This window comes from Pelophylax lessonae (genome assembly GCF_965119305.1).
Source record: "Pelophylax lessonae genome assembly, chromosome: 2".
Classification (NCBI taxonomy): Eukaryota; Metazoa; Chordata; class Amphibia; order Anura; family Ranidae; genus Pelophylax; species Pelophylax lessonae.
Window position 1 is genome coordinate 601,404,144 of NC_138769.1, and position 22,477 is coordinate 601,426,620.

At 46.7% G+C, this 22,477-nt stretch overlaps 1 protein-coding gene across 2 annotated transcripts in view; it reads left to right on the forward strand.

Annotated features, from left to right (window-relative positions):
* Positions 1–22,477, forward strand: part of LOC309547726 (cyclic AMP-dependent transcription factor ATF-7-like) — a 246,946-nt gene that overhangs the window by 155,780 nt on the left and 68,689 nt on the right. For both annotated transcript variants that reach the window (XM_082247693.1, XM_082247694.1), the window contains exon 4: positions 20,889–20,985. In XM_082247693.1, the coding sequence (XP_082103819.1) occupies positions 20,889–20,985 (97 nt within the window). The remainder of the gene's footprint in view (positions 1–20,888; positions 20,986–22,477) is intronic.

Below are 22,477 nucleotides of genomic sequence, written 5' to 3' on the forward strand. Positions count from 1 at the left end.
CTACTTTACATTGTAGCAAAGTGTAATTTCTTCAGTGTTGTCACATGAAAATATATTCTAAAATATTTACAAAAATGTGAGGGGTGTATTCACTTTTTTGAGATACCGTGTGTGTGTGTGTGTATTAGGGCTGCAACTAACGATTATTTTGTCTGTCGACTAATCTAGCGATTATTTTTCCGATTAGTCGACTAATCTAACGATTATTTTTATTTTATTTTTTTTTTGCTTAATTGAGTGTTCTTTTTTTGATTAGCTAATTAATCCTTTGAATAACAAAAAGTACAGACCCCTCAGTAAGCCCTCCCACCTAGTACAGACCCCTCAGTAAGCCCTCCCACCTAGTACAGACCCCTCAGTAGGCCCCCTCCCAGTACAGACCCCTCAGTAAGCCCCCTCCCAGTACAGACCCCTCAGTAATCCCTCCCACCTAGTACAGACCCCTCAGTAAGCCCTCCAACCATGTACAGACCACTTAGTAAGCCCCCCTCCCAGTGCAGACCCCTCAGGCTCACCTGCGATCACATGATGCTGCTGGAGTGGCGCGTGACGTCTCGTCTGTGTGGGACAGTGGGAGGGATCATCGACGTTGGCGGCAGTCTGCAGCCACAGAGAGTCAGCTCAGTTGATGCGCAGCCGCCCGGGACGTCATGCCGCTCACAGCGGCTGACGTAGAAGACACCGGACACTCTGGACTGGAGCGCAGCGGGGGTGTCGGGGGCGGGGCAGTGCAGCCTGCAGCGGCCCCAATCAATGCCCGGCCGGCAATGCGAGCAGGGGGCGTGATGCGTCGACGCCTTTCACGCACGTCGATGTATTTTTGTAGTCGACGTAATCGATTACGACGACGCAGCGTTGTAGCTCTAGTGTGTATATGTGTGTGGAGATAGATATATATATATCTATCTATCTGTATGTATGTGTGTGTGTGTGTGTGTGTGTATGTGTGTGTGTGTGTGTATATATATATATATATATATATATATATATATATATATATATATATATATATATATATATATATATATATAATGTGTGTGTATGTATGTATGTGTGTGTATATATATATATATATATATATATATATATATAAAAAACATATCAACTCCTTACTAGTAGAACAGATGGATCAGATAGTGGGTTGTACTTCAAGCTTGTGGAACAAAGGATACACAGAGATTGTTGCTATAGAACCCTTTCCCGGCAGAAAGACACTTCAGTGTAATATAATTCTCATGCTTTGCACTGTTGTCTAGTCTGCAAGGGATATTTATATTCTTCACTGACAGTTCTTTGCATAGTGTGACCTTGGATATGTATAATTGGTGTAGGAGCAGGTGATTGCGGCTTTATGCTGCCAGCTTGTTTTTCTTGAATGCAATGCCTGCACAATCCTGTTATTGCTTGAAAACTTCATTGTGCTGCAGTAATTTGTGCAGAGATGCAACACAATCTATCCTTATTCATGCAGACAACACCAAATTTGTGGGTCGGATCCATTTTTTTTGTTATGCTTTCATTACAGTCCCTATTCCCAGATCTCTTAAAGTGGTAGTAAACCTCAGCAGCATTTAAATCACCACAATATGAATTACTAGTAGGTGCCTTTTAACATTTTTCCAGGTGTGCCGTTTAGGAGAGATTGTCCTCTCCTTCTTTTAATGCCATCACCCAGGCATGTGTATTGGAATCTTGATTGATGGCACACTTATTAGTGTGCCGTCAATCTGTAGAGTTATGTGCCCTGTTTGTCAGCATTACTCCTCTGTATTGCATTGTAATACTCTGACATTGTAATCGTCATCCGTTCAGGCTTGGTTTTATCTTGTTGCGCATGCCCAAGATTAATACAGAGACATATATGAAAAGGGAGGAAGTTTGGGTTGGGGAAGGCAGCGGAGGTTTCTGCAAATATGGTTCCCGATTGGGATGGGAGGGACTACAATAATAAAAAAACTGCAGAAATTGTAGGAAGATGCTCTAGCTTATCCCTAAAATGCATTGAATTCTGGTATTAGGCTTTTACTGGATTAGTTGCATCAAGTTTACTACCACTTAAATGCACTGGGTGAAGTAAATGGACTTGTGTCTTTTTTTTTTTTTTCAGCTTCTGTAACTTGGTGTGTTAAATGCACAAAAAAAGAAATTCTAGGCTTTTACAGCCTGTTTACTTATTGGTTTTCCAGTTGCAAAAATGCGAGGTGATCCTGCCACTTTGCTTTTTTTTTTACTTGTACTGCAGCCCCCTCTTCCTGCAGAGTTCTGTGAACACTCTGAACAAGTCTGATCTCAAATTAACGCTGGGAGACATGCACAAGACACCATGAAAAGCGAGTCTGCAGTTCCCTGTTCAGCCGGTGACTTCCAGCTTGATTGTAGACAGACAGTGCCAGGGGATGTCAGTCATCCATTTCCCCACATACAGCACAAGAATGCATCTGGGGTCTCCATAAAGTGAAAGAGCTGCTTAAACCTGTGACATGAGCAGAGGATACAGAGAGCAATATTCTTGCTGGCACTAAATGAGTTAGTTGCTGACTCTCTGCTGAGTCACCGCTATGTCGTGGATCGGTCTGGGAATTGGATGATTCATAATTACTGATAGCATTAGTACCTGAGTTGTGCCTCCTGGGTGTAAGTGAATCTGTGTAGCTACTCTGCTCTCTGCTCAGGAAATATGAGTCATACACAGGCTATGACCTAGAGGCACTAGAACTTTTCTTAGAGCCTCAGGTAAAGAGCAGGCTTGGAGTTTAACCACTTCAGTTCCAGAAGGTTTTACCCCCTTCCTGACCAGGCCATTTTTTGCAATGCGGCACTGTATTTATTTAACTGACAATTGCTGGGTTGAAGCGATGCTCTACCAAGATAAAATTGAGGCATTCCCCCCCCCCCCCCCCCCACAAATAGAGCTTTCTTTTGGTGGTACTTGATCACCTCTATGGTTTTTGTTTTTTTGTGCTATAAACAAGAAACAGAACCACATTTTGAAACCCCCCCCCCCCCAATATTTCTCTTCCGTTCATTGATGGACACAGCTCCTGATCTTCATAACCAGTGGGTTATACTGCCGCCTACAGGAGTAGGACACTAGGCAGAAAAAGAATCTGGCTATGCCTATGGGCAGTCGCAGGGGGTATACTCCCTCTCCCTGCTATAGGTACTCAGTTTCTGCCTAGTCAGGAGATAGGACCTAGTTCCTTGCTGGGATCTCTGGTCCTGGCAAAATTTTTTCCTTTTAGATAGAATTTTTTTTTCTCCTGTTTTTTTTTCTTGTGAGATCTATGATCAACTGCCAGACTGGGCAACGGGCTGGATAATCTAGATCCAGTGGTCACCCCAGTCTGGCCAGTAAGCGCACGCAGACCTCAGCTCCGCGCTAGGTTGGCCGCAACATAGCCCCACTGGACAGCGGCTGGCCTGCGAGTTAAACTCTCATGAGGTTGCATACGACCGGGTCTTGGCCCGAGTCTCAGCGTTCCTTCTGGCCGACAGCCCCCCCTATTTCGATGGCAAGGGGTTCAATCTGGAGCGGTGCCCGCCTAGTTCCTGGAATGGCGAGTAGCTGCCCCTCCCTGGATGGTTTTGGGGTGAACGTGGGCCCTTCCTTGGGACGGTCGAACCCCCGGGTTCCCCTCTTTCCTGTCAGGCACACTCCTTTCATCTGTCCCCCATCGCACCCCCCACCCCCGATGGGGGCCAGGGGATGCGCCACCGGAACCGGAGGATCAGCTGTGTGGGAGGGCTGCGTACCTGGTGGGGGCTCTGGCCAGAGACCCCCTTCCTGCTTGGGCCTATCCTTAAGGCCTAGGATCCCTCCTGGGTGCCTGGGAGCCTTGTGGTGTCGCCATTTTGCTGTAGCCTGTGTTTTTGTGCACGGCGGCCATGTTTGTGTAGCCCGGTGGTGGTTTGCTTTTAAAAATAGCGGCAGCCATGACAGTGGAGACCTGTGGCCGGAGATTTCGGCGGTGGGAGCCCCTCCTCATCCTCTGGTGATTACCAAACGTGGAAAGCAGATTATCCTGGTGGCTGCATGTGCCTGTTTCTGCTGGGTGGGGAGTCTGATCGGTTTCTCTCCCTCTCTGCTGAGGATCGCTTGGTACTTTGTGCCTGGCGACCGGGTGGTGCTGCCAGCGCGGTGGGGGTTGTCCCTCACTTTTTGTGGGGTCCCCCTGGTAACTCATGGAGTCTTTTTGAGCACATTTCCCCACCTGACCCCCTCTCGGAGGCTGAGGCGGGCCCTTTGGGTCCCAACCATCCATCAAAGCACTGACGGCAGTCCTGGAGTCCCTTTTTGTCCCGGGTGGAGGTGGCTTTTGTGTGACGGGCTAGAAAAAAGCACCCCCCTTCCACTGTCTTATCAGATCCTGAATCTGATTCGGCCGCCGCGAACGTGGGTCACCCTGCTGGGTCTGCGCGTGCCCGGAATCCTTAGTGAGGAGGATTCCACCACATCTGCAATCACACAAAAAAAGGCACTGGTGGAAGCACTGATTGTATCTGTGCGTGAGACCTTGAAGATGGAGGATGCAGCTGCGATGGAGGCGCAGGTTCTCTTTGGCACTCACAAGCCATCCAGATCGGCAAAGGTGTTTTCTTTCCTCGCCTATTTTGACACAATTGTCGCCAAAGAGTGGGGACGACCAAAGCGTCCCCTTGGGGTCCCTAAGCGATTTACTAGGCGTTACCCCTATGAGGAGTCCCTTATTAAGAAGTGGACTGTCCCACTGGTGATGGACCCTCCGATTTCCAGATTGAACAAGGCAACCATGAATCCGGTTGAAGTGTCCCTGGCCTTTAAGGATCCGGTTGACAGGAAGGTGGAGCCTGTGGCCTGCAATATGTACACTTTGGCTGGTTCGGCACTAAGGCTGGTATTCGCCATTGCCCTGGTGTCGCGAACTAAGTGGGCTAAGCTTTTACACTGTGACCTGGAGGGAGAACCACTCCCCCCCCCCCCCCCACCTGCCTTTGCTGAGCTGGCAGACCAGCTGGTCCAGGGACTTCAGTTTATCTGTGATACCTCTATGGATGCGGCTCCCCTAGTGGCTTGGCTCTCTGTTTCGGCAGTGGTCCTTCGGCCTGTCTTTTGGCTTAAATGCTGGTCTGTGGACCAGACTTCTAAAAAAGGCCTTGACTGATCTCCCCTTTCAAGGGGATCGCCTGTGTGGAGCTACCCTGGATGACATCATTAAAGGTCTCACAGAGGGAAAGAGTACTTTTCTTCCGCAGGCTTCTATGGGCAAGGAACCTCGTCGTAGACGTGGGCCCTCCTTCTCAGCTTATAAGAAGTTTTTTTGTCCCTCAGGGGCGACTGACAAGGGCACAAAGCCTTTCAGGGCCTCTTCTGGAGGATCCAAAAGAACCTGGTCTGGCAAGCGGGCTTCTCCAGACACATGGACAAGGCTCCTTCGGCATGAAGGTGCGCCCTCACCCGTATCGGGGGTGGGGGGGACGTCTTTGTTGGTTTCTAGCCCCTTGACTTCCCTGGTACAAGATAAGTGGGTCCACAAAGTTATTCGGTCCGGCTACAAGATCGTGTTTCACTCTTGTCCAAGGCAAGAAATTGCAGGCTGCGATTCATTTCCAGCTGTCCAGCAGATGGTCCTCCCTCCAGACTTGCATGCGGCTGCTGGGCCTAATGTCTACTTTTTAGGCGTTCCATTTGCACAGTTCCATATGAGGTTCCTGCAAAGGGAGATTCTGACCAAATGGGACAAGACTCCGCAGTCTCTGGACAATCCGATCCGGCTGAGCCAGGGTGGCTTCTTTCTCCGGCATTTTGGCTGGGTAAATCCTTCCTCCCCTTGTATTGGACAGTGGTTACCATGGATGCCAGCCTGTCCAGCTGGGGAGGCGTCCTCTGGAAAAATTTTTGCTCAGGGGATCTGGACACCGGAAAAGTCCAGACTACTGATTAATGTCTTGGAACTCCGAGTGATCAGACTGTGCCTGGACCATTGGACGGATCGTCTTCAGGGATGTCCAGTGCGCATTTAATTGGACCATGCCAGGGGCGTGGCTTATGTCAATCACCAAGGGGGCACAAGAAGTGCCCTGACGGCTTTGAAGGTAGCCGGCATTTTAAGGTGGGCAGAATGCTTAGTTCCAGCCTCGGGGTTGAAAACTGGCAGGCGGATTACCTCAGTCGGCAGTCGTTTTCACCTCAGGTGAGAGGTCCCTTCATCCGGAGGTGGTTTATCAGTGTCTCCAGTGGGGCATCCCCGAGGTAGATATGTTGGCGTCTTGGCTCAACAGAAAGGTGCAGAGGTTTGTGGCTCGAACACACGATCCTCTGGAGGACGCCACAGACTCAATGGGCTCAGTATCCTCTGATTTATGCCTTCCCTCCTCTCAAGCTTCTGCCAAGACTTCTACGCAGCTTTGAGGCAGAAGAGATTCCGGACATCTTAGTGGCTCCAGACTGGCCTCACCGGGCTTGGTACGCTGATCTGCTGCGGCTGGTCGCCAACTTTCCTTGGAAGCTTCCTCTCAGGGAGGATCTGCTGTCCCAAGGACCGATCTTCCATCCTGCTTTACAGTCACTGGCTTTGGCAACTTGGCTGTTGAACGTCAGGTGCTGATGGATAGAGGTTTATCTGAGTAGGTGATTCCAACGCTTTTAAAATCTAGGCAATCTGCTTCTAGGAAGTTCTACCATTGTACGTGGAACACATTGCATGTATTGAGTCTCTTGGGGTTCATCCTCGCTCCTTCTCGGTGACTCACATCTTGACCTTCCTTAAACGGGGGGTTGAACAGAAACTAACCTTGAGTACCATCAAGGGTCAGGTGTCGGCTTTGATGGTCTTCTTCCAGAAGCTTCCCTTTGAGAATCTTCAGGAGATTCCCTTGTTTACACTGTCTCAGAAGGTGATCTTTTTTGGTGGCTATCACCTCTGCGCGCATTCCCAAAAAAAAAAAAAATGTAAAAATCAAAATTTTTTTACATTTTAGGCCAATTTGTTTTCTTCTACATATTTTTGGTAAAAAAAAATCGCAATAAGCGTATTTTGATTGGTTTGCGCACAAATTATTGCGTCTACCCTCTACGGGAAAGATTTGTCATTTTTATTATTATTATTATTATTTTACTAGTAATGACAGCGATCTGCAATTTTTTTGCGGGACTGCGACACTGCGGCAGACCCCTAACTGACATTTTTTACACTTTTGGGGGTACCAGTGACATTACTACAGTAATCGGTGCTAAAAATATGCACTGTTACTGTAATAATGACACTGGCAGGGAAGGGGTTAACAGTATAGGTGAATCAAGGGGTTAAATGTGACCCTAGAGGAGTGATTCTAACTGTGGAGGGGCGTGGCTTCTGAGATGTCCATAGAGACATGTGATCCTATATAGCAGGATCACATGGGCTCTGTGATCATCCCAGGGAGAAGGACGGTCGGCTGTGTTTACAACAGCCGGCAGTCCTCTCTCAGCGGGGAACGATCGGTGGTGTCGGCGGCAATCGGAGCCACCTGACACACACTTCGGCTTCCCCGCTGACGAGCGGGGCGGCTCGCCCCCTAGACTACCGAGAGCGAGCGCCGTACATGTACGGTGATTCGCCCAGGAGCGCCTGCCGCAGTACATCTGCGGCGGGCGGTCGTAAAGGAGTTAAAGAACTCTCTGTGTTGAGAAAGGATCACATGTATGTAGCCTTTGAAAGCCAGCTGGAAGGTCTTTGAATATATATGTACTTGCCTATTACATAATAATGAAAATCGGTAATCAACGGGAAAAGCACAAAAAAAAAAATTCTCTCATTTCACTAAATTACATAATGCTGACTGAACTTGGAAGATAGGCAAATAATAAACTTTAAAGTCCAAACTTTTTCTTTTAAAGCATTAATTGAGTTTTTATTCATATGAGAATATTTCTAATCCTTTTTGTTGATAACTCAAAATTTTGAATTCTCCCTGACTTTGTCACTAGGACAGTGGTCACTTGGACATATAAGGAGGGTGAGGTTCTAACTCATTACTCCGTGCAAAGCTAAAGAAAAAATAATTTGCCTTTTGAAATTGTTTTATCACACAGAGGAGTTTCCTATTAAAGAGTGGTCAAAAACAACCTTGTAATGAAGATCCCTCTGGCTATTGTAAACATCCAGGCATGCCACTGTAAATGACTCCCTCATTTTCTAATGTCAACCGCTAACACACAATGGTTTTAAACATCTAGGCCAGACATGCAAAGAGTAAACCCGCGCTCCATAGTGTAAAACCAATGATTAAACATTTACTATTGTACACAGATATCCTGATCACGCCCACATCCAAGCGCATGTGTGGTGACGTACACCCTGGCTCTTCCCGTCACATTTCATCAGATGTGACATCACGGGATCCAGGCCTGTCCTGTAAACTTGGCCAGTAAATTTTATACTTCCAGACCAGTCTTGAATATTGCCTGTGACCTCATTGCAGCTGATCTTCTCCATTATGGACATACAATACTTTGTTCTGGATTGTGTCTGTATGGAAGGGCCAGCTTGGTAGAGGCATTAGGTGTCACACTGCAGTAATGCAACGACTTCCTATGGACTGTAGGTACAGGAGTGCCTATGCACCCTTACACACCGGGAAGTGTTTCAGGGTACTATTCAAGCACAATTCGTAGTTCTCATGTGTTCCCTATAACAGGAGATCTTCACTTTGAGTTTCGGTTCACTTTAAAAGTGTATTCTATTTGCTATGTGGAAAGGTGAGCATATGCTTTTTGTTCCTTTGGTGTACTCATTTATTTATAAAAAGGAACCAACAAATGGGAATGAGGGGACTTCTAAGTACCATAGAGAGCATGGATGAGTTATGAGCCACATTATTATGTTGAGGGTAGGTTAGTATAAGATCACGTTTCATTATTTAAAAAAAAAAATAAAAAAATACAATTAATGACAGCAGTCCTTAAAAATAAAATGCCAGGTAAAATTTGGAATTCATTTTATCTATTCCTACTTCTTGTTTTTGGATGTAAATTTGGAAGTACAAGTAATTCTTTACAGAGCTTTAGACATGTGTAGCTGGAAAGAAACCTCATCCCTATCATCAACTAGCCTTTAAACACAACCTAGTTCCATCTGACATTGGCATTTGCCCATTATATTAAATGGACATCTGTGCACCTTCTGGGAACTTTAACCTTCAGAACAGGCACTTGTACTGCAACAATTGTTATGCAACAACAGAAAAATAATTTCCAAGTGCACAGTGGAATGTTTATGGTCTCACATGCAACTAATTATTCATTCCCATATAAGCATAATGCGTACTGTACATGAAAGATCTATGGAATCCGTAATCACATAATCTCATTTACCTCGATGCAGAGAGAAGTGCCCTGTGCTGTCCTAATCCCCGGGAATACAGTGCTGGCTCAGGGCATGTAGGCTGCACACGGCTAAAGGCATTTGGGTAAGAAGGACATGCACCGAGAGCAATGACCCCCACCGCCGGGCACCCAACCCACACATTGCAGCCAGCTCCCTCTGCAGCAGTGCTGTGCACCCCCCGCATATACTTTCTACTCACCACACCAAACTGTAACCCCGGAGCCCAGGGGACTCAGGTTCTGGTATCGCTGGGACACCTACCATAGGGTCTTATTCAGTTCTTGCTGATAGAATCCTGGGGGCATGTTGGAGGTCATTGCTGCTGCAAACCCTGGCTCTCACGAACACTCAGACAGCTGGAATGTCATTGGTTGTTAGGGATGCGGCAGCCCCACTCCTTAACAATCAATAATTGCCGACATTCTTCTCTTTACATTTCAGCTGTTGGTGGGAAAATCCCTCTGACCGCTGAAAGAACCGAGCCGGAAGGTATTGGAGCATTTGCACGAGTACCGATACTCCTGAAAATACTTAGTTTCGGCACCGATACCAGTATCGGTAATGAAGCAACCCTAGCACTGGGGATTTTTATATATATATATATATATATATGTGTGTATGTGTGTGTGTGTGTGTGTATATATATATATATATATATATATATATATATATATATATATATATATATATTAGGGATGCACCGAATGTTCGGCAACCGAAATTATTCGGCCGAAAATAGCAAATTCGGCCGAATAAGTAAAAAGGCTGAATAAATTTGTGCCGAACAATGACGTTTTTAATGACGCGGATGGTGGGTCGGTAAGCCCAGATTGCGGGTCCCCGACTGGCGACTCGCCATCCCCGAGCATCACTGTAAACATAGCCGGAGGCACTACAGGAAGCAGAGCGGATGCTTCCTGTATGGCCGCTTAGCGCCGGCTTCTGTCACAGGCGGAGTGATACCAAATGTACTCCGCCTGTGACAGGGCACAGGAGCCATACAGCAAACATCGACTCTGCAGATGGGAGGGAGGGAGGTAAGGAGAGACATGAGAGGACAGAGACACGAGAGGACAAGAGAGAGAGACACGAGAGGACAAGAGAGAGAGTGAGAGGACAAGAGAGAGAGAGAGAGACATGAAAGGACGAGAGAGAGAGAGAGAGAGGACAAGAGAGAGAGAGAGAGAGGACAAGAGAGAGAGAGAGGACAAGAGAGAGAGACACGAGAGGACAAGAGAGAGACACGAGAGGACAAGAGAGAGACACGAGAGGACAAGAGAGAGACACGAGAGGACAAGAGAGAGACACGAGAGGACAAGAGAGACACGAGAGGACAAGAGAGAGGACAAAAAATTGGCAAAATAAATGGAAAAAATGCGAAACACCGCGTTCGGTATTCGGCCTTCGGCCAAGCATTTCATTATTATTCGGCTTCGGCCAAGAATTTCATTTCGGTGCATCCCTAATACATATACATATATATATATATATATATATATATATATATATATATATATATATATATATATATATATATATATAATATATATAAATATATAATTTTTTTTTTTTTTTTTTTATTATTAGTGTGGTGTAAATGTGTGTGTAGTATACAATTTATGAAACCTTTCGGCCCCATGCACACGGGGCGTTTTTAACGCCGCTGTAAGCAGCGTCAGGCGTTTTCTTTTTGCAGCCTAAAAACGCCCCTCCATGTTATTCTATGGCCTCATGCACACTCAGACGTTTTTGAGCTGTAAGTGGCTTAGACGTTTTTAGGCTGCAACAAGAACCCACCACCTGCGCGTTCTGAGGACCAGCGTTACAGCGTTAAAAACGCCTGACGCTGCTAAAAGCTGAATAACTTTGCTATAACGTTGCTTAACGTGCGTTAAGCCACGTTATACGTTTTTTTTTCTTCTATTCAAAATCAATGGTTCCCTATGGGATCCTATTGATTTGAATGGAGGTCGCACCGCAACACCGCAAGTCGGATCCGACTTGCGGGGTGACTTGCGCTGTGGGAATCTTGAGGGGGAACGCCACGCCAAAATGGGAAAAAAACGGCGTGGGGTCCCCCCCAGGGTTCCAAACCAGGCCCTTCGGGTCTGTAATGGAATTTGAGGGTAGCCCCATGCCGAAAAAACGGCATGGGGTCCCCCCCAAAATCCATACCAGACCCTTAACCGAGCATGCAGCCCGGCAGGCCAGGAAAGGGGAGGGGACGAGCGAGCGGCCCCACCCCCCCTGGACCACACCAGGCCACATGCCCTCAACATGGGGGGGTGTTGGTGCTTTGGGGCAGGGGGAGCTCTGCACCCCCCACCTCAAAGCACCTTGCCCCCATGTTGATGAGGACAAGGGCCTCATCCCCACAACCCTGGCCGGTGGTTGTGGGGGTCTGCGGGCAGGGGGCTCATCGGAATCTGGAAGCCCCCTTTAACAAGGGGGCACCCCAGATCCCGGACCCCCTCCCTATGTGAATGGGTATGGGGTACACTGTACCCCTACCCATTCACCCCATAAAAGGCAGTGTATGGAAATAACGACGAGACGTTTTGGAAAGTTTATTAAAAATCTTCATCCGACTCTTCTTGTCTTCTCCTCTCCGGGGTCTTCTCCGGGGTCTTCTGCTCTTTTGCTGTCCGCCCTTCTTGTCTTCTCCTCTCCGGGGTCTTCTCCGGGGTCTTCTGCTCTTTTGCTGTCCCCCTCTTCTTGTGTTCTTCTCTCCGGGGTCTTCTGCTGTCCCCTCTTCTGCTGTCCTCTCTTCTTTTCTTCTCCTCTCCGGTCTTCTGCTCTTTTGCTGTCGGCTGTCGGCTGTCTTCTTCCTCCGGTCCTCCTCCGACGACGTCTCCGCTGATTATGCCTATCTCCGGTCTCTTCAGCTTATTATATAGCCATTAGGGGCGTGGCCCCGATGACGTCATCTGGAGGCCCCGCCCCCTCATGTCACATATGACGTCATCTGTGACATGAGGGGGCGGGGTCTCCAGATGACGTCATCGGGGCCACGCCCCTAATGGCTATATAATAAGCTGAAGAGACCGGAGATAGGCATAATCAGCGGAGACGTCGTCGGAGGAGGACCGGAGGAAGAAGACAGCCGACAGCAAAAGAGCAGAAGACCGGAGAGGAGAAGAAAAGAGAGGACAGCAGAAGAGGGGACAGCAGAAGACCCCGGAGACAAGAACACAAGAAGAGGGGGACAGCAAAAGAGCAGAAGACCGGAGAGGAGAAGAAAAGAAGAGAGGACAGCAGAAGAGGGGACAGCAGAAGACCCCGGAGACAAGAACACAAGAAGAGGGGGACAGCAAAAGAGCAGAAGACCCCGGAGAGGAGAAGACAAGAAGGGCGGACAGCAAAAGAGCAGAAGACCCCGGAGAAGACCCCGGAGAGGAGAAGACAAGAAGGGCGGACAGCAAAAGAGCAGAAGACCCCGGAGAAGACCCCGGAGAGGAGAAGACAAGAAGAGTCGGATGAAGATTTTTAATAAACTTTCCAAAACGTCTCTTGTCGTTATTTCCATACACTGCCTTTTATGGGGTGAATGGGTAGGGGTACAGTGTACCCCATACCCATTCACATAGGGAGGGGGTCCGGGATCTGGGGTGCCCCCTTGTTAAAGGGGGCTTCCAGATTCCGATGAGCCCCCTGCCCGCAGACCCCCACAACCACCGGCCAGGGTTGTGGGGATGAGGCCCTTGTCCTCATCAACATGGGGGCAAGGTGCTTTGAGGTGGGGGGTGCAGAGCTCCCCCTGCCCCAAAGCACCAACACCCCCCCATGTTGAGGGCATGTGGCCTGGTGTGGTCCAGGGGGGGTGGGGCCGCTCGCTCGTCCCCTCCCCTTTCCTGGCCTGCCGGGCTGCATGCTCGGATAAGGGTTTGGTATGGATTTTGGGGGGGACCCCATGCCGTTTTTTCGGCATGGGGCTACCCTCAAATTCCATAACAGACCCGAAGGGCCTGGTTTGGAACCCTGGGGGGGACCCCCACGCCGTTTTTTTCCCATTTTGGCGTGGAGTTCCCCCTCAAGATTCTCACAGCGCAAGTCGCCCGCAAGTCGGATCCGACTTGCGGTGTTGCGGTGCGACCTCCATTCAAATCAATAGGCTCCCATAGGGAACCATTGATTTTGAATGGAAGAAAAAAAAACGCTGCTAAAAGCAACGTGGCAAAACGTGCAATAACGCCAATGGAAAAAGCTACTGAAAGCACGTTTTTACAGCTGCTTTTTCCGGCGTCAGAACTAACTTTGACGTACGTTTTTTCTAACGCCCCGTGTGCATGGGGCCTTCTAATTGCTAATTGGGGGTTTTCCTGAGTGTTGCCCTTTGTTGTAACATTATTTCTTTAATCATGGATGGTTGTGGGATGTTCAAATGAGGAAACCTATGATCACATTAATGTTTTCAGCGCCTGCAACTGATCATGGCAGATCATTAGTTGAGTAATATTGCAGCTAAAAATGTAGACCTTGTAGCTGTGGTGCTAAGCTAAATACCATTTTTATTTTTTTTTTTTTTACAGGATGAACTACACTTTCACTATGCACTATGCCTTCTTGTGATTTTTTTTTTTCCCTCGTTTTCTTTTGTATTTTGACTGCAGTCAAAGTTTGTTTTAGAAAACATATTTATTATTACTATTGGTTTGTTGGTGTATCTTTATCAGCTCAGCAAAATGACCCAAGTCAGGCTTAATAAAACAGTTTGAGGAGACTTACCACCTTTTTTATAGATAGCTTGTGCTAGAAGGCCATACCTGGATTAATGTACACCAGCTCAGCATTTCCCATTCATTAAATTCTTCCTGCAGCCACATAAATGTCAGTGCCTATTCTTGGATCGGACCCACGTCTAGTTTGTGTGTGGCTACATGTGTACCTAATCCTTGTAGTTTTCATTTCCTCTTTCACAATTCCTGCAGCATGAACAAGGATGGATCTCTCCCTGTGTCTCGTCTACCACCCCTCCTTCCCAGTCCCAATACACACACTCCTTCAGCCCAGAGGAAGTGGAGGAGCATGGCTGTGTGATTGTATGTGTGCAGTAATCCCATTGCTCTCATGTTTCTGCAGGTTGTGTGTGCCAAGCCCGGACACAGATTCCAGGGGCCTGATTTTCCTAGGGTTGTTTTGGCACTAAAAGCATGGGACATAAGGGGGATGGGGGTTGCCCTTTATACACTTTTCCTGGCTGTTGGAATGCAGCTCTCAGCTGTTTGCAGAACTCCCCTTATTCTGTTCCTTACTCCCCACTCATTTACTAATTCAGTTTCTCTGTTCCATGCAGAAGCATAACAAAATGTAATATGCAAGCAAGAGTAGGTTTGAGGGATCCTGAACTTAAAAAGGATCATGGATTTTCTGGGGATAATTCTGAACATTTATTAACAAACATTTCTGAAAAATCACCCAGTGCTAGCACTCGGTGTTGCTGCTAGTATCGTGGGACAGTCTGTCTCCAAAAGCACGTCTTCCTCTCAGCTGTGAAGAGTATGACGGGAGTATAGGAGCCTCGATCAGGCCAGTAGTAGCCTCAAATGTCACAGGCACAGGTGTGGATCCTACCTTGCTCCCTTTCCAAGCTGAATATCGCACGGTAGCATGTGGGTACTGCTGGAGGAATCAGCGACTGCAGTAGAGAGCAGAGGCGCTGCTTCCTGTATGGCTCCGGTCACATGCGGAGTGCATTTTATATCTCTGTGACAGAGCCGGGACTATACAGGAAGCAGCGGCTCTGTCACTGACTGCAGGCATCCTAAGTCTCCCGAGGCAGCCAGGAGATCGTACGGCACTTGCCGGTGTCCGTGAGCCGCCGGCCAAAGGTGGGAGACTCCCGCAAGTTGCGTGAGATTTGGGATGTCTGTCTTAGTAGCTCTGGACTGGCCTCGCCGGGCTTGATATGCCGATCTGGTGCAGCTGGTCGCTGATGTTCGTTGGAAGCTTCCTTCCAGGCAGGATCTTCTGTCCCGAGGACTGATCTTCCATCTTGCTTTACAGTCGCTGGCTTTGACGGCTAATCTGTTGAATGCCAGGTGCTGCAGGATAGCGGTTTATCAGAGTCAATGATTTCTACCTTGTTAAAAGCTAGGAAATCTACTTCTTGGAAGATCTACCATCGTACGTGGAAGACGTACATTGTGTGAGTCTCTCGGGGTTCCTCCTTGCTCCTTCTCGGTGGCTCGGATCTTAACCTTCCTTCACCGGGGGGTTGAACGGAAATTGGCCTCGAGTACCATCAGGGGCCAGTGTCGGCTTTAGCGGTCTTCTTCCAACGACCTTTGGCCACACACTCCTTGGTGCGTACCTTTTTTTCAGGTTGTCTGACATTTGGTTCCTCCAGTGCGGGCTCCGTTGCCGCCTTGGGAACTTTGGTGCTTTTAGCTCTGCAGAAGACTCCTTTTGAAAATATTTGGGAGATTCCCCTGCTTATATTTTCCCAGAAGGTTGTCTTTTTAGTGGCTTCTTATATTTATATTCCTATATAGGTAAACATTGTGTATTGAACTCTGGTTGACCCCTGAAGAAGGGTTTCTATAACCCGAAACGCATAGAGTCCTGTCCGGTTCATTCTACCAATGACACCCAAGGGTCTTCTGTATGGAAATTGGTCTGTCTTCGCTTGCAGGTTTTTAAAGTTTTCTTATGTCTAGCTTTGTGCTGGTCATACCTATGTTTGTGAAATTATTGTTTGTTTATGTAATAAAATGTTGATTTTATATACACATTTTTGCACTTTTTTCAGTGTTTTAGTCCCATAATCCTTTGGGGGTACTTCTCTTGGTATCTAATCATCGGGATGATGGCCACTTACACTGGGTACTAAGTGATAGGTTCTACCAGTAAGACTTTTTAGTGCAATCACTTCTGCGCACAGGGTGTCCAAATTGGCACCGTTATCTTGTCATTCACCTTGCTTGGTGATTCAAAGGGATAAAGTGGTTCTTTGCCCCTGTCCGTTGTTCTTTCCAAAGGTTGTCTCTGACTTTTTTTTGAATAAAGACATTGTGTTGCTTTCCCTGTGTCCAAGGCCTAAACATCCAAAGGAAATTGCCTTGCATGGCTTGGATGTGGCCCGGGCAATTAGGGTGTACCTGGCAGCTACGAAGTCTTTCAGGAAGTCAGACTCTATTTGTGCTCAAGGATGGACCTCGAAAAGGTTGTCCGCTTCCTCTGCGACAATTTCCAGATGGATCAGACAGACGGTGGTTCAGGCCTATTCCGTCAGGGGTCAGGTTCCTCCTTTCCCTGCTAAGGCACACTCTACTAGGGCGCTTAGTGCCTCCAGGGCCTTCCGTCATCAGGCGTCAGTGACAAAGGTTTTCAAGGCGGCCACCTGGTCATCGGTGCACACTTTTACAAAGTTTTATAAAGTGGATGTGTTGGCATCTGCGGATGCTTCCTTTGGCCGCAAGGTTTTGCAGGCTGCTGTTTAAAGGACCTGATCCTCTTTGAAGGTGTATTGTTTTTTTCAGGTGGGCTCCAGGTGTTTGGGTGAGCCCCTATTGCCTGGTTGGCTAATGTTTAGCCTTGGGGAATTTTTGGGTTGTTCCCACACTGCTTTGGGACGTCCCAATGGTTATGAATACCAGCTGTGTCCGTCAATGAACGAACAAGAAAATGGGATTTTGGCTTACGTAAAATCCATTTCTCTGATGTTGACGGACACAGCACCCACCCCTCTGTGGAGTTATTGTCTTGACACTGCTTGTTACAAAACTGAGTGGCTATAGCAGAGAGAGGGAGTATACCCCCTGGGGCTGCCTATGGGTATAGCCAGAATTTTTTTCTGCCTAGTGTCCTACTCCTGTAGGGGGCAGTATAACCCAATTGTTATGAATACCAGGAGCTGTGTCCGTCAATGAACATCAGAGAAATGGATTTTACGGTAACTCAAAAAGCCCTTTTTTTTTTTTTTTTTTCACTTTCTGCTGTAAAACCTATCCAATAAAAAAATGAAATTTCTTCATCAATTTAGGCCAATATGTATTCTACATTTTTTTTGGTAAAAAAAAAAAAGTCCCAATAAACATATATTGATTTGCTTAAAAGTTATAACCTCTACAAACTAGGATATATATATTTATGGAATTTTTATTTACTTTTTACTAGCAATGGCGGGATTGCGATAATACGGCTGAAAATCGGACACTGACAATCTTTTGGGAACCCGTGACACTAATATAGTGATCAGTGCTAAAAAAAATATGCACTGTCACTGTACTAATGACACTAACTGGGAAGGGGTTAACATCAGGGGCAATCTGTTAACTGTGTGCCTAGCCTGTGTTTTATTACAGTACAGTCTCTGCTTTGAAGAAACACAGGATCCATGCCTTCCAACCTGTCACAACTGTGATCAGCCTTGTTTACATAGGCAGACTGCCGTTCTGCCCCTTTGCAAGATTTTCGTCGCATGCCCGCAGACATCGAGTCCGCCGTACCCGCCCATTGGCTCCCGCTGTGTATAATCACAGCAGGAGTAACCCGCTGGCGGCCTCGATGTCTGCTGGCACCCGCCGAACATCCTGCAGAGAGGCAGAATGGCAGTTACTCTAACTGAGGAACTCACAAGGAGCTTGCTGTGCTATGCTATGTTAGTACAGCAATTTCTCCACAGTGCTATTGTGTTCTGCCACTGGCTGCAAGCACTGTTTAGATTCCAATCGGCTGCTGGTTTTCCAGCATGCCCATTCAACAGAGGCAGGACAGGCTGCTGCAGACACTGGCCGAATGTTGGCCAGTTTCTGTTAAACCAGCTGATATTCAGCCCGTGTGTACCAGCCTTAAGGGACTATTCAGATTTCTACACTTAAAGTGGATGTAAACCCTCACATATACCCAGTGAAGTGAACAGTCTCCAATAATACACAGAGATGAAACAAATCTATCTACATAAGTTTTATTTGTATATGTGCTGTCTTCAACTTTCTAGACTGTATAGAAAGTGCATGTCCTGTTAGAATTTTCTGTTCCTGATTCACTGATTCACCTGTGGGAGGGAAGTTTGGCCATTCACTGTGTGACAGCTGATTGGAGGAAAGGCACACACCCCCTCTCCACATAGGCAGAAACATGAAGAGCTGTGCTGTGAGTCAACCAGCTCTCTGCTCATCTATTTATATATTTATAGCACCCACCCCGACACAAAATTTAGCCTGTTTTTTTCTAAGTTGACTGAGAACTTGTCAGAAGTTATCATGAAGAAGCAGGAGAAAGCTACAGGACTTAGGTATTTGAACAGAGATAAGTAAACACAAAGGTATATGTGCCCAAATTTCATGAATGAGGTTTACCTCCACTATCACCTGCCCATACATGGCTCAAATTTCATTTAATTTTTGCTAAATTGGCCAGCTTTCAATGGGTGGGTGGCCCTGCTGGCACCACAAAAGTCAATTTTAAAATGAAGGCAGTTGGGTGGAAATTTGTCAGCCAGTCAGTGACTGCATCCAATCATATGCAATCACTGGGTATTCAGATAGGTGCGGCAATCACTGCTGCCAGATTACATTATCTGGCGGGGAGATTCCTCCATCCATGTTGTTTAGCATGAATGGGAGAGATTGATTGATTTCTCTCACTCTCAGGTTTCTGCCTGATCTTTAAAGCGGAGCTCAAGACAAACGGTTTTGAGATTTACCCATTTCTGTCCTGCACCACAGCCTTGTCTGGCAGTGCAAGAGACCTTTATCTTTTCTGTTGCAGTTGGGTATCACAAGTCTTGTCTCTCCCCAAGCATGTGACTGGACAGTGAAAAATAAATCAACAGACTGATGAGTTTGTCACTTTTCTCTGTACATATCAGCATTTTCCTTGTTGGCATATTGGCACTGCAGTACAACTAATTAGCTTTTTGTGCTACTTCGCTCCCCCAGTCTGAGCTCTGCTGTACAGTGAACTCCAACAAAGTAATACCATGTCAAATTCAGATACTTACACTGCATAGATGCATTTAATGGTGTATGAACCTCTTGAGCTCCGGAAGATTTTATCCCCTTCATGATCAGGCCATTTCCTGCATTTTACCACTGCACTACTTTTAACTGGTAATTGCGTGGTCATGCAACGCTGTACCCAAAACAAATTTTCACACAAATAGAGCTTTCTTTTGACGGTATTTGATCAACACTGAGTTTTCTTATTTTTTGTGAGATAAAAAAAGACCCACAATTTTTTATGGAAAATCTATTTTTTTTTTTACTATTAATATGGCGGTGATCGGCAATTTATAGTGGGACTGCGACAGGCAATCTGACACTCGGGGGGGAGATAGTAGACTGACTGCCACTGACATAACCGGTGACACTAACATTGATCAGTGCTAATAATTTACACTGTCACTGTACTAATGACACTGGCTGAGAAGGGGTTAACATCTTGGTTGATCAAAGCGTTAAATGTGTGTCTTTAGTGTGTTTTCTGTATGCTGCTTTTACTAAGTAATGTTCAGGAAAAAAAGGGCACATTGCTGCGGTCTGTAGAGAGCCCTATATTGTTTACCAACACAGGGCTCTCTTCTGTCATTTGCTTGGCCGATCAGTGGGTGACAGACATAAATCATTAGCTGACCGGCTTGTGCTGCAGCGAATGACAGTAGAGTCTTCTGAGTCCTTGTGCTCATGTGCGAACGGACCCGAGGAAGCCATGACGTACATGTATGTGATTGTGCCTGTACGAGCCGACCTGCTGCAGTAAATGTACTGCGGTGGGTTTGCTAGCAGTTAACCAATTACGGACTGCCCACCGTGTATTTACATCGGTACTTTGACGTTAAATACTGGGGTTATGGCAGCATTAAAGCAGATAGCTGCCATTACCCCTGTATTTTTTTTAAACAGCGGGCAGGACACTTTAAGATAAGAGTGGTCCCAGCGGCGGTTTTGCCGTGGGAACACCCTTATGGGAAGCAGGGGAGGTGTGTCCTCCCAAGCCCCCCCCCCCAGCCGCTTTTCCATCGTTTTCCCCGCTTACCGGACCCGCTGGGGAAAACTATCTGGTCCGCTCTCCTCTCAGGCAGGAAGTCGAGTGAGGGCACATATGAGCGTTTTGTTTATATATGAGCATTTTGTCTCCTGAAGCAAAACACCTGAAGCTCAAAAAAGTACATGAGCTTCTTTTTTTGGCAGATTACATTTTGTTAGATGTCAATGCCTGCCTCCAAACGCCTAAAAAAGCGCCTGAAAACGATACGCTCAGGTGTGAATGGAGCCTGACAGATTTTTTTTTTTTTGTTTTGTTTTTTTTAGCACTTGAAAGAAAGTGATGAGTTGTGAAAGCCTTTATATTAATGTGTAAGGAGAAATATTGCTTGTGTTTTATGATAAGCCTATCTTTGCATGTGGTTTCTAATCTGTGATTACTAGCAGTATCAGTAAGATTCCTGCCACCAGCTCCGGACAGTGGTTGGACTGTGGTTACATCCCGCATGTAACAAATATTTCTTAAAATAAAATTATTTCTTTAGTTTTCATTTTTAAAAATGTTTTTATGCACTATGTTAATTTCCCATGGTTTAATATTATATCTTCTTTCATGCAGCGTTTCACAAATGAAGACCATTTGGCTGTACACAAACACAAGCATGAGATGACTCTGAAGTTTGGGCCTGCTAGAACAGACTCTGTCATCATCCAAGGTAAATGTAGTGATCCTTCTTGGCTTACCAAATGATCTAAGCAAGAGTGCATTGTTTACCGTCTAACTGACAATTGATTCTTTCTTTCCCATGTAAACCAAAAACTGTTAAAAGTGAAGTTCAGGATTTAAAAAAAAAAAAAACAGACATTTATATTCCTCTAGCTCGATCGGATGCTGTGTCTGTCTCTCCCCGACTCTGCAGTGAGAACTGAGCGATCAAACACGACTGATCTCCCCTTCTGCTCTGAGCAGAGAGCCATAACTGTCATTCAGTGGCTCTATGCTCTCCCCTCCAGCGCTCACTGGAAGGCTGGGCTGTGGAGTGACATCAGCTGACTTTAGCCTGCCATCGGCTGAAATCGACTCACAGGAGCCCAGAACGAATGGCACACCTAGGATCCGTAGAAGTATGTCCAAAAAAGCTTTGCCCATACTTCTCCTTTAACCACAGGGTCCTTTATAGGTCCAGAGCCAGAATCTGCCTGGTCCAAGGCCCAGTCTCTGAAGAACCCTAGGAGGGTATGCCGTTGTGGAAAGGGCAAAGCCAAGAAGTGGTTAACTCTCCCTTATTCCTGCTACTGACAGGTATACAGGGCTGAAGCCCTTTAAACGTCCAGTCCCAGGGTGCCTATTAATTACCCCCCCTTCCTGTGGCTCGTTTATTAAAGTGCAGGATGGCTGGGACTAATGTAGCTTAGCACTATTTGGGTATCCCTCCAGAGGACACCTGTGGTAGTTGCAGTTATTGCTCCAGGTGCTCGCTTTAAAGGAGGCCTCTTTCTCTTTCCACGGAGGTCTATAAGTGGAAAGATAAGGAGTCAAATGTGTTAAATATCTTATACATTGGTTCAGGGCTCTTGTTCCCTCTCCTCTGATGGTTGCCCCCTGTCTTGACACTCTGTCTTCCTATGGTTAGTCAGCCAGCATTTTGGCCATACCTGCCTCATTCCTAGAGAGGAATTTTCAGCCACAGAATCAGAGTTCATTATTAAAGTGGTTTTAAAGCCTAAACATATTTTACCTTAAAGGGGATGTTCACGTTTTTACAAAAAAATAACGCACATTTTTTATTTTTTTTGCAGGTAAAAATATAAATGTATTATTTTATGTTGTATGAGCCTGTAAAGCATTGCACCAGCGATCAGCAGATCGTTGGTACCATGCTGGAATCCTGCGAACCCTTCCGGGTGTATCTGCTTGCTTGTACCTCGAATTTGCAAGCCGATACACTTTGACAGTATGAATCAATGAACTACCACAGTGCTCACAGCACCGTGGTAGTTTATTGAGAACTACAAGCTGACAGCAGCTAAGGCTGCCAGGACTTGTAGTTTTCTGTTCACAGAACACTGTGAATGAGTGATGCGGCTGAGGCTATGCAGCCCCACTAGAATGGGCTTTTTTCGGTGGGGCAGCATATTTACTTATCTCCCTTCGTGCTGGGAGCGTGCCATAAAGAGCTCCCAGCACAAAGACCGGGATCTCGCCGT